A 13,391-nucleotide genomic window follows, 5' to 3' on the forward strand; every position below is an offset into this window, starting at 1 on the left:
TCAAGACTCCGGAATTGGGAGGCTGTAGGTAAAAAATCTGGAGACATCTTCTTCAACGTACCTCAACTACTTTACTGGTAGAAGACTCTTCAGATGTCAAGGCATCCCTCCAAGCTTTTTTGAAGATACAAGGATATTGCGGAGTTTTTTGTGCTCTGGATAGCTCTTATTTGGAGCCCAGGGGAGCTTGCAGGGTTTAATGATTTAACTTCCCCAAATGGTCGCTGCCCCAAAACTCAGATCCCTGGGCTCTAGTGACATATATCAATGTAGGAGCAAGGCTGTGGTGTTATTTCTTCCTGCTTCCAGGTCATGTTACAAAATAGTTACTTCCCTTCTGCTACCCACATTTTACCTCCTCTTGACCCGAAAGTTTCCTCTCTCTGCGTTGTAAACACCAACCACTCTATCCTATGCCCACTGCTTGAAGGGCCTTTAAAGGCATGAAGACATACACTCTCTGCTTTTGTGCTAGGGTTGCAGCAGGCAGGTGTGGGCTGGAGATATTGAAACTGATTGAGTTTTCCATAAACACCACATTATAAAAGTTGTTAAATTCTCTCCTATAGACACAGAAATATATTTCTGCTGAAATATATTTAAGAATTTATGGATGAATTGTCATTTCCATTCTGACTAGAACCCAAACACCACATTGTCCTCCTCTTCTCTGTGGGAAAACATACACTATGGTTCAATCCAATATTTTGTAGTCTAGTAATTGAAGTATGTCTTATTAAGAGCAGATAACTTTAGATTCACAGAGTATATGAGCATGCAAGGAAATTGAATTGTAAGAGAATAACCCTAGTAACTATGTAGTAGAGTGCTTTCCTTGTATGTGTGAGTCCTCGGTTTGATCCCCAGAACCAAAAAAAAAAAAAAAAAAAAAAAAAAAAAGTTTAAATTTAATTAGTGGAATTTATATATGTGTTTTCACCATATTTGTAGTCAGCTATTATTTAGCACTCAACACAGTGCCTGGAACATATTCTGCTAATAGTAAACATTTTTGCTGGATGCCATTGGGCACTTGACATATTAAAGCCTGGGAAATGGGTGGAGCTGATAACTTGAGCTGAGACAGCCTTGATCAAATTATGGGGCACTCTGCAAATGAGCTAAAACCTGAAGATGGTGGAGAACACACACCCAAAGAGAACACTGACTCTAAAACAGGAAATGGTCAGACCTTGCCCCGAATAGGTTGGGTAGCTAATGTGAGGGTTTCTCAGAAAGATAAGTCATGTTTGATGATAAAACTGGTGTGTTCTAGAAGGTTCTGTGGATTTGACCATGTACAATTTCTATATCCATCCAGATCTGCCTCTATGTCCACCCTTTCCAAATTGGGCCTAGGGCATAAAATATAATTGGAGTAATAGAATCTCCTTTTCTGTGGTGTTCAAGTATGGTTTTGGACAGGCTTCAGGGTTAAGATTTTTAAAATCCATAATTTATGTTCCTATCTTTACAGGGGAATTTTTCTTCCTAGTTTCCTTGTAAAGTGCCATTACAAGTTTGTTTCTTCCTAAGAGGGCAAAGATCTTTCTATAATCAAGTCAGGAGAACTCAAGAAAGCCAGATTTCTGGGGCAGTTCAAGGGACTGCCCTCATTTCCCCCCTTCCTTGGAAGTCTTGGCATTCTTCAAAGTCAGAGGAAATGTGCATAATCCCATTGAATTTAGTCTTTTCTCTGTCAACCTCACATTGTCTGGGTCTAGACACCAGTGGTAGGACTTGTCAGCATGCATTCCAGTTACCAATTCCCTCTGCTGCATGTTGAGCAACTTGAGGTCAGCAGCTGAGCCTTATTCACCTGAGCATGGAGTGCAGTATTTGGCCCCCAAATAATACTGAGGTGAACTGAACCCAAGAATGGGAGCAGCTCCATGCCTCCCACAGGAGCAACCAAAGGTATGGAGAGCGTACCTTTCTCATTGTGCAAATCTGTCTTCCTGGAACCCAGCACCCAAGAGTCAGAGGTCCAGCTGCTACAGAATGCCAAAAATTTTACTGAGCAAATACAACAGCAGCAGTTTCACCTGCAGCAAGCTGATAGTTTCCCAGATGCATTCTCCACTGAGGTCTCCAAGATGAGAGAACAGCTGCTCAAGTATCAAAATGAATATAACGCAGTGAAGGAAAGAGAGTACCATAATCAGTACAGACTAAACAGGTAAGTGCTCAGTTCCCTCCAGCGCACTGAAAACAGATAAGAGCAAAGCTGTTTGCACAGAAATAAGAAAAATTAGAAAGTAATTTTAGGTACAAAGAGAGGTACCTACCATATGTTGATAGTTACAAGCTCAGTTCTTTCCTTGCTCCCTTGGAGTGAGCAGTCTCTGAACAAAAGGGTTACACAACTGACGTCTAGGAAAAATGACTCAGGTGATGGAGATCCTGTTTTGTTTTTTGTTTTTTTTTTTTAATGTATGTCAGGAAATCCATAGCTCTGGAAGCTACAGCCAAAAACTACACTCCATAGAACAAGCACTTGGCATTCCCTTCCCTCTCCTTACCCTGACTGTGACACCTCATTCTTATCCCCAGAAGTGTGAGTCCCGGATCACTTTTCCTGTGGGAGCACTTCACCCCACATGTTCTTTCCAAACAAGCCTGTGTGAGCTGAGGGTCCCACTTGACTCACTCTGTCCTAATACAGCAAGCAACAGGGCCCATGGATTCAACCTTCATCTCTCTATCTGAAACTGTTCCTTAGGGCCGAGGAGGAATGTTACATCCTTTTGGAAGACACATTTACTTATCCCAATCTAGAGAATGTCATTTTATGAACTAAAAAAGAAATCTGTCACTAGAAGAGCAAATGTTATTTCCAAAATCTCTTGAACACTCCTCCCATGGAGTAGCAAGTGGGTGGAAGAGCCACCATTTAGGTTGAATTTCAAAATTATGGCAGTTCTGGTTTTGAGCCATGGTACACTGTGTGCTGTGCCTGGATACTAGTCAGAAAGCCAAACCATCTCTCCTAGAATTTGTTACATTTAAGGTGGCAGAGCTAGCTATTTTTAAGAACAGGTAGAATTGCTGTCAGAAAAAATAGAATTCAGTCCTGCCTGGAGACCAGCAAGTGGCTTGTTAAAACCCTCACAAGCCCTAGGTTTTGAGATCTTCTCCTGGGATCTTATTTTTCAACTGATGGGTACATAATGAAGGCCAGTTTAATCAAGAGAATTCTACTTAGAGGGGAAAAAAATCAGTATTTTTTTCTTTCAGTCTAAACTTGTTTTAAACTCACCACTGAGATCTATAAAAAGAAAGCTTAGCTATTTCTGTGCTCTGTAAGCACTCTTTCAGCTGAGAAAATAATAAAATTAAAACAATTGGTGGTTGTTCATTAGTATTGAAAATATGAATGTTTGACATTTCGTGAAAGGGTAAGAAGAACATAAGGCAGTTGATATTTAAATTGTTTAAAATTTCCAAGTATTCCTGCCAAGAAGGAAAGAAAGAACTCTTGCCTTTTAGGTATAGATGGGCAGATTGTTCACTGAACTACTTGAGATAGGGAGGGGATGGTGAATGGTAATTTACAGTGAACAAGAACATCCAAAATGTCCAAAATGCACATTTACAGAAATGCGTAGTGTGGATTCTTTTTAATTTGTGACATATGATGCTTTAGTTTGAGCCAACTCCCTTGCATTTTCAAATATCAGCTCAAGAATTAACAAGCTTTCACACACACACAAAAATGATACCAAAGGAAATACCAGGCAAGAGTTACAGGCCATGTATTTTCATTGGCTTCACATGCTTAGTATGACATGATAAGTCACTCAACACCCTCCCCCTGGAAAAAAAGTAGATATTTCCATCCCCAGATTTTTTTTAAAAAAAAAAAAAGAAAGAAAAGAAAACTAAGCCAGTGAGAGAAAACTATTCATCCAATTATACAGATGACATTTGTCAGGCCAGTACAATAAACTCTCATGTTTTTCACTTTCTAAATAATAGAAGTCCAAATAACTAGCACCCCTCCACCCCAGCCCCTTTAGGAACTTCTGAATCATTGGCATCTATTAAGAACAACATCTTGTTCAGATACTCTTGAAAAAGAATTTATAACTCAATTGATTTTCTACTGTTTTTATGATAAGCCCTTAAATAAATACTGATGGTCAGTATAATTACCTGGTTGGTCATAATTATGCTACCATAGTCATAGTTTTTGGATTCCTTTCATTAACAACCTCTTGATAAATAGAATACATAGGTTACATAGGAAAGAATATGTAACCTATTTAAATAAGCTAAGTAAATGATAAAGTAACTAGACACAAAATGGATGTAATTTATCTTTCTAAAAACTTCCTGTGAAAAGGTTTTTCAATACTCTCTTCAACATTTTCCTCGCCTTGACTTTGGGGGTTTCCCTGATTCCTAGTAATTCCTAAAACGTTAACAGCAAATACATCATGGCTCTCATACTAAATCTGACATATTTAAAAAATTTTTTTTTAGTTGTTGATGGAATTTATTGTCTTTATTTTTATGTGGTGCTGAGGATCAAACCCAGTGCCTCATGCATGCTAGGCGAGCATACTACCACTGAGCCACAACCCCAGCCCCTAAATATGACATATTCTGACAAGTCTCAGCTGGGAAAAGAAGGCCATGGTCAGTCAGTGCTGTTGTCACAGTGTGGACATGGAGAGTGGGGCTGCTCAGGCCTCACATGCACACATACACACACGCAGGGCTGTCCTGATGTGATCCCAACCTTAGTGACTGTTCACTCTCCTGTAGCTGGTTCTCACAGTCCCTGCTGTTGCTCACAGGGTTCATTAGTTATTTTTCTTTCTTGGTCCAATAATGACAGCAAAGTAGAAACCAAGAAGCAAACAAATCATGTAAGAAAGAAATGGAAGGATGATTTTAGCAGTGCATCTGGAATTCTAGAGAATATGACAGAGGGGCATGCAGGCAGGTTCTCAGGGGAAGTCATAAAAAAAATACAGCTGCAACAGATTTTATCTTCTAACCTTTTACTTTCAATTTTTTTTCTTGCTCCCCTTGTAGCAACTAATGTCTTAAGTTTAAAATAGGTTTCTCAGAGTATAATCCTCAAATAACAGAAAGAAAAGCACTTGAGATACTCATTTTAAAAGTAGATTCATCGCTGAAACTAAGGATTCTGAATTCTGCCCACACCTCCACCCCAGCGCGACACTTGAATTTTCCCCAAGTCCTACATGATTCTGATTCAAATTAGAATTTGAGAACGGTTAATCCTCCAAAATGGTACTCAGCTGCAGTTACATGTTAGGATCACCTGAATCTTCTTTTAGTAATCAGTCTGCACTTAAACACTTTCAGGAACCAGGATTGCTCAGCCTCTCTCAGTGACCAGTTCCAATTCTGGAAAGCTTCTACCCTGAGATGGTTATTAGGTTGGTTCAGAAACCTTCCTCCTTGCAACTTCTACCCATTCATGCTGATTCTACTCCTTATAGTGAAGGATTTCTCTCACCCATGGCAATCTATTGGGTTCCCCGCATTGCTTCTACACTCACAGACCCTAAAATCCAAAATCCTGCAATGACATAGCTAAAATTAGGACTATTTTACTGGAGGAAGCAAGTAAATCCTAAGGAGCTTTGATATTGAAGCACCCCTTGGTCCAGAAAGCTGAAAATTTTTATATTTAAATTTTAATGTGAGTTTAAAAGGTTAGGAATTAATATATACCAAGAAGTACATATAAAAATATTTTGTTGGGGTTGGGGATATAGATTAGTTGGTAGAGTACTTGCACAGCACGCACAAGGCCCTGGGTACAATCCCCAGGCACCACCAAAAAAAAAAAAAAGTCTTGTTCTAGTAATGCCTTGCAAAAATGAAAATCAAAGGAGAAAAAGTAAAATTAGACAAAGATATTTACTACATCATTTTTTATAAAAGTGAGAAATTGAAAGTAATCTGAGTTCTAGGAAACAGGAATATTTAAATAATCAGTCCAGAGGTACTGACTCTAGAGCCAATTTGAATGTCAGTCTAGCCTTGACTACCTGGGAAAATGCTTAACTTTTCAGTTTCTTCATTTATACTATGAAGATAAAAATTGCTTAGCAAGGTTGTGAAGGTTAGAAATGATATATGTAAAATGCCTGGAATATAGTAGGTTCAATATGTGATAAATTATATTTAGGATTGTTTTATTATAGTATATATGCCCTAGAAAACCTTGAAAATAGCTATTAAATCATTAATTATGAAGTATATTTAGCAACTTGAGAAAATAATAACTGTTAAGCAAAACTGGATTTAACTATGCATACACATTTAATATAATCCTATTTAAAAATGGAGAAAATTAAAATGACCATCCATGGTGTGATAGGGGTAGGATTATGATCTTTCTCTCCTTATAAAAATACTTATCTTTTAAAGGAAATAGAAGTCAGTGTCTCTTAATAAAAAGAAAATTGTATAATAGAAATTTAATTAGCTTAAAATGTTTTATAAGAATTAGCCATATATATTTGTTTAAAGAAAAGACAACTTTATTTATTTACTTACTTATTAATTAATTAATTCATTCTTTTATTCATACCAGGGATTGAATCCAGGGTGCTTAACCACTGAGCCACATCTTCAGCCCCTTTTAAAAAATATTTTATTTAGATACAGGGTTTCACTAAGCTTATTAGGGCCTTGCTAAGTTGATGAGGCTGGCTTTGAACTCCTGAAGACCATTTTATTTAAAGAAAAGACTACAAGTCCTATCTTATGGGATAGCTTCATGTCACCATTTTGAAAATCAAAGACAATCAGGTTGCCTTTATAACCAAAAGATGGCAGCACATTACCACCCCCTGGTGGCAACCTGCCTAAAGTGTAGGATCAATATACGGGAATTTAAATATCACCAATTTTTCAAACTCTAAAAGGAAAGGTGTTAAATTAAATTAAATATCATCAGCTCTGAAAATTCAGTTTCAGTTTTGACCTGGAAAGTTAACTTATATTAAATTCAGTGTGAAATATATGGTGGCCCTATCCTTAATCTACGTTATTATAAACGGAATTTTATAAAAATGAAAGCCAGTGTGCGTGCACATGCTTTAGCTCCCTGTTCCCAGATATACTGACTATTGGATATAACCAGTGGGTCCTTGGTAAAACCAGCAGACCTAATTCTCCATGCATTCCCAACTTTTATTTTATAGTTGTTCTATATTTTAAAGGTTGTGTTAATCAGATATAGAAAACCCTAAGACTTTTTTGGCACTTAATAATTAGTCATTAAATGCAGAATAACAAGAAAAATAAAAACTATTTCTCTTAGACCTCATCAGGAAGTCCAGTGGACAAAAATGAATTCAAAATGTGGTTATTGGAAGAAAAAAATAAACAAGTGATCATATCCAACCCACTAATATTTATTTTGTTTAGAACATTCAGGCTAACTCTATTTGAACGCAATTTTTAAAATCTCATTTTGGCATCATGCCACCTATGCCTAAGCGTTAAAATAAAAATAAAACATAAGTGTTCTCTTTTTTTATTATTCTCATTGAGTGAAAGAAAGCACATTTTCCCATTTACTGTCTGTACTTTCTAATAGTCTATTTCTTTTGATAATCTCAACTTGTAGTAATGATTGGCTTTCAGAAAAAGCCTGGCATTTCTTTTTACAAATGAGAGATATATCTTAGTAATAGATGATATTTAATTTAATTATGCCTTTGCTAACCTTCTGTCTTCTACATTTGTCTGTTTCTGGTAGAGAAGTGTTGAAGTTACCCACTACAATTATGGATTCTTCTATTTCTATAGTTCATCAATTTAGGCCTTTTGTATTTTTGCCCTCTGTTGATAGGGCGGATGCCTGTAAGGGATCATTATGTTCTCTTGAAGAATTTACTTCTGTGTTCTTGTGAGATGACCCTCCTTAGCCCTACTCAATTTCCTTGCTCTGTACTCTGCTCTATCTGGAATTAATACAAGTGAGTATCCCTTTTTCTAAGTGCTTAGAACCAGATGTGTTTTAGAGTTCAGAGATTTTTGGATTTTAGAATATTTGCATAGACTTTACTGATTGAGCTCCCTAATCCAAAAGTTTGGAATCAGAAATTCTGAATATCATATCAGCACTAAAAAAATTTCCAATTTAGGAACATTTTAGATTATTAGATTTTCAAATTTGGAATTCTCAACCTGTAGAGGGACTCCTGTCTTCTTTTGATTAAGATAGTATATCTTTATTCATCCATTTTATTTATATACATATACACACACAAATGTATTTAAAATGAGTCTCATACAGACAATGTATATTTGAGCCTTTTTTCTTCCAACTTGTAGTCTTTTAATTGATGTTTACCATGATTATTGATATATTTGCATCAACATTTACCATATTTGTCTCTCTATTCTATTTGTTTTTTTTAAAATTTTTATTGTTGGTTGTTCAAAACATTACATAGTTCTTGATATATCATATTTCACACTTTGATTCAAGTGGGTTATGAACTCCCATTTTTACCCCGTATACAGATTGCAGAATCACACCGGTTACACATCCATTGATTTACCTATTGCCATACTAGTGTCTGTTGTATTCTGCTGCCTTTCCTATCCCCTACTTCCCCCCTCCCCTCCCCTCCCCTCCCCTCTTCTCTCTCTACCCCGTCTACTGTAATTCATTTCTCTCCCTTGTTTTTTTTCTCTTTCCCCTCACTTCCTCTTGTATGTAATTTTGTAAAATCCTGAGGGTCTCCTTCCATTTCCATGCAATTTCCCTTCTCTCTCCCTTTCCCTCCCACCTCTCATCCCTGTTTAATGTTAATCTTCTTCTCATGCTCTTCGTCCCTACTCTGTTCTTAGTTACTCTCCTTATATCAAAGAAGACATTTGGCATTTGTTTTTAAGGGATTGGCTAGCTTCACTTAGCATAATCTGCTCTAATGCCATCCATTTCCCTGCAAATTCTATGATTTTGTCATTTTTAATGCAGAGTAATACTCCATTGTGTATAAATGCCACATTTTTTTATCCATTCATCTATTGAAGGGCATCTAGGTTGGTTCCACAGTCTTGCTATTGTGAATTGTGCTGCTATGAACATCGATGTAGCAGTGTCCCTGTAGTATGCTCTTTTTAGGTCTTTAGGGAAGAGACCGAGTAGGGGAATAGCTGGGTCAAATGGTGGTTCCATTCCCAGCTTTCCAAGAAATCTCCATACTGCTTTCCAAATTGACTGCACCAATTTGCAGTCCCACCAGCAATGTACAAGTGTACCCTTTTCCCCACATCCTCGCCAGCACTTGTTGTTGTTTGACTTCCTAATGGCTGCCAATCTTACTGGAGTGAGATGGTATCTTAGGGTGGTTTTGATTTGCATTTCTCTGACTGCTAGAGATGGTGAGCATTTTTTCATGTACTTGTTGATTGATTGTATGTCCTCCTCTGAGAAGTGTCTGTTCAGGTCCTTGGCCCATTTGTTGATTGGGTTATTTGTTTTCTTATTGTTTAATTTTTTGAGTTCTTTGTATACTCTGGATATTAGGGCTCTATCTGAAGTGTGAGGAGTAAAGATTTGTTCCCAGGATGTAGGCTCCCCATTTACCTCTCTTATTGTTTCTTTTGCTGAGAAAAAAACTTTTTAGTTAGAGTAAGTCCCATTTGTTGATTCTAGTTATTAACTCTTGTGCTATGGGTGTCCTATTGAGGAATTTGGAGCCCGACCCCACAGTATGTAGATCGTAGCCAACTTTTTCTTCTATCAGACGCCGTGTCTCTGATTTGATATCAAGTTCCTTGATCCACTTTGAGTTAACTTTTGTGCATGGCGAGAGAAAGGGATTCAGTTTCATTTTGTTGCATATGGATTTCCAGTTTTCCCAGCACCATTTGTTGAAGATGCTATCCTTCCTCCATTGCATGCTTTTAGCCCCTTTATCAAATATAAAATAGTTGTAGTTTTGTGGATTGGTTTCTGTGTCCTCTATTCTGTACCATTGGTCCACCCGCCTGTTTTGGTACCAGTACCATGCTGTTTTTGTTACTATTGCTCTGTAGTATAGCTTGAAGTCTGGTATCGCTATACCGCCTGATTCACACTTCCTGCTTAGAGTTGTTTTTGCTATTCTGGGTCTTTTATTTTTCCATATGAATTTCATGATTGCTTTATCTATTTCTACAAGAAATGCCGTTGGGATTTTGATTGGCATTGCATTAAGCCTACAGAGAACTTTTGATAATATTGCCATTTTGATGATGTTAGTTCTGCCTATCCATGAACAGGGTCTATTTTTCCATCTTCTAAGATCTTCTTCTATTTCTCTCTTTAGGGTTCTGTAGTTTTCATTGTATAAGTCTTTCACCTCTTCTGTTAGGTTGATTCCCAAGTATTTTATTTTTGGGGGGGATATTGTGAATGGAGTGGTTGTCCTCATTTCTATTTCATAGGATTTGTTGCTGATATACAGGAATGCCTTTGATTTATGCGTGTTGATTTTATATCCTGCCACTTTACTGAAATCGTTTATTAGCTCTAATAGTTTCTTTGTAGACCCTTTTGGGTCTGCTAGGTATAGAATCATGTCGTCCGCAAATAGTGATAATTTAAGTTCTTCTTTTCCTATTTTTATGCCTTTAATTTCTTTCGTCTAATTGCTCTGGCCAGTGTTTCGAGAACTATGTTGAACAGAAGTGGTGAGAGAGGGCATCCCTGTCTTGTTCCAGATTTTAGAGGGAATGCCTTCAATTTTTCTCCGTTCAGAATGATGCTAGCCTGAGGCTTAGCATAGATTGCTTTTACAATATTGAGGTATGTTCCTGTTATCCCTAGTTTTTCTAGTGTTTTGAACATAAAGGGATGCTGTACTTTGTCAAATGCTTTTTCTGCATCTATCGAGATGATCATATGGTTCTTATCTTTAAGTCTATTGATGTGGTGAATAACATTTATTGATTTCCATATATTGAACCAGCCTTGCATCCCAGGGATGAATCCTACTTGATCGTGGTGCACAATTTTTTTGATATGTTTTTGTATCCGATTCGCCAGAATTTTATTGAGGATTTTTGCATCTAGATTCATTAGAGATATTGGTCTGTAGTTTTCTTTCTTTGAATTGTCTTTGTATGGTGGTCTATTAGACTCTTGAACTTGAGAAGAGTTTGTTTGATGAACATAGCTGCACCATTGTTTGGAGCATATATATTTATGATTGTTATGTCTTGTTGATGTATGATTCCCTTGAGCAGTATGTAGTGTCCCTCTTTATCCCTTTTGATTAACTTTGGCTTTAAATCTATTTTATTTGATATGAGTATGGACACTCCTGCTTGTTTCCGAAGTCCATATGAGTGATATGATTTTTCCCAACCTTTCACCTTCAGTCTATGTATGTCTTTTCCTATCAAATGCATCTTCTGTAGGCAGCATATTGTTGGATCTTTTTTTTTTTTTTTGATCCATTCTACTAGCCTGTGTCTCTTAACTGGTGAGTTTAAGCCATTAACATTTAGGGTTATTATTGAGATATGGATTGTTCTTCCAGCCATATTTGTTTATTTATGTTACTTAACATGGTTTGTTTTTCCTCTTTGATTATTTTTTCCCTTTACTGTACTACCTCCCACTGTTGGTTTTCATTGTTATTTTCCATTTCCTCTTCCTGTAATGTTTTCCCAAGGATGTTTTGAAGAGATGGTTTTCTAGCTGCAAATTCTTTTAGCTTTCGTTTATCGTGGAAGGTTTTAATTTCATCTTCCATCCTGAAGCTTAATTTCACTGGATACACAATTCTTGGTTGGAACCCATTTCTTTCAGCATTTGAAATATGTTGTTCCAGGATCTTCTAGCTTTCAGAGTCTGTGTTGAAAGATCAGTTGTTATCCTGATTGGTTTACCCCTAAATGTAATCTGCTTCCTTTCTCTTGAAGCTTTTAAAATTCTCTCCTTATTCTGTATGTTGAGCATCTTCATTATAATGTGTCTAGGTGTGGGTCTCTTATGATTTTGCACATTCGGCATCCTGTAGGCTTCTAGGATTTGGGGTTCTGTCTCATTCTTCAAGTCTGGGAAGTTTTCTCATATTATTTCGTTGAACAGATTGCTCATTCCTTTGGTTTGGACCTCTATACCTTCCTGTATCCCAATGACTCTTAAGTTTGGTCTCTATGTTATCCCATATTTCTTGGTTGTTCTGCTCATGGTTCTTAAGAGTCTCGCTGAGCTGTCTATGTTCTTTTCAAGTTGAAATACTTTGTCTTCATTGTCTGATGTTCTATCTTCTAAGTGTTCTACTCTGCTGGTAGTATTCTCATTTGAGTTTTTAAGTTGGTTTATTGATTCCTGCATTTCTAGGATTTCTGTTTGTTTGTTTTTTATAACCTCTATCTCCCTGTTTAGTTGATCTTTTGCTTCTTGGATTGTTTATGTAATTCATTGTCGAAGTGATCTTTCATTGTCTGATTTTGCTGTCTAATGTCTTCCTTGAGACTCCAGATTATCTGAAGCATGTAAATCCTGAATTCTTTATCTGACATTCCATCTGCTGCAGCTATTACCTCTTCTAAAGTTGAGTTGACCTGCATTGCTTGTGGTCCTTTCTTTCCTTGTCTTTTCATACTGCTCGCATTTCTTTCTGCTTGGTGAAACTGTTGTGTTATTGAATTTTCCCCCTATATATTTATATTGCTCTTGTATAGTTGCAAAGTCTCCCTTGCAGGGGTGGGCGGCAGCTGTGCTCCTCCTCCAATTGGGGTGATCTGTCCATCACGCTGGCGGGCCGCTGGGCCCCTTTCTCCAGGTCGCGTGGTCTGCGTACCTTGCAGGCAATGGCTGGGCCCCTCCTCCAATAGGGGTGATCTGTCTACCACGCTGGCGGGCTGCTGGGCCTGTTCTCCAGGTTGCATGGTTGCCTACCTTGCAGGCGCGGGTGGTGGCTGTGCCCCTCCTCCAATTGGGGTGATCTTTCAACTAGGCCAGCGGGCCGCTGGGCCCTTTCTCTGGGACTCCCGTTCTGCCTACCTTGCGGGCGGCAACTGGGCCCTTCCTCCAATTGGGATGATGTGTCTACCATGCCAGCGGGCCGCTGGGTCTGTTCTCCCTGTCGGTTGCAAGTCTGCCTACCTTGCAGGCGCGGGCAGTGGCTCTTCCCCTCCTCCAATTGAGGTGGTGTGTCTACCACGCCAGCGGGCCGCTGGGCCTGTTCTGCCGGTTAGTCGCAGGTCTGCCGACCTTGCAGGCACGGGCAGCGGCTCTGCTCTGCCCCTCCTCCAATTGGGGTGACGTGTCTACCATGCCGGCGGGCTGCGGGGCCTGTTCTGGTCGGTCACAGGTCTGCCTACCTTGTGGGCATGGGCAGCGGCTCAGCTCTGCCCCTACTCTAATTGGGGTGACGTGTCTACCC

General features: G+C 38.4%; 1 protein-coding gene across 1 annotated transcript in view; it reads left to right on the forward strand.

Annotated features, from left to right (window-relative positions):
• Ccdc146 (coiled-coil domain containing 146) overlaps positions 1-13,391 on the forward strand; it is a 134,651-nt gene that overhangs the window by 85,044 nt on the left and 36,216 nt on the right. The window contains exon 4 of the mRNA XM_076862492.1: positions 1,970-2,179. Within this exon, the coding sequence (XP_076718607.1) occupies positions 1,970-2,179 (210 nt within the window). The remainder of the gene's footprint in view (positions 1-1,969; positions 2,180-13,391) is intronic.

This window comes from Callospermophilus lateralis, chromosome 1, assembly GCF_048772815.1.
Source record: "Callospermophilus lateralis isolate mCalLat2 chromosome 1, mCalLat2.hap1, whole genome shotgun sequence".
NCBI classification, from domain to species: Eukaryota; Metazoa; Chordata; class Mammalia; order Rodentia; family Sciuridae; genus Callospermophilus; species Callospermophilus lateralis.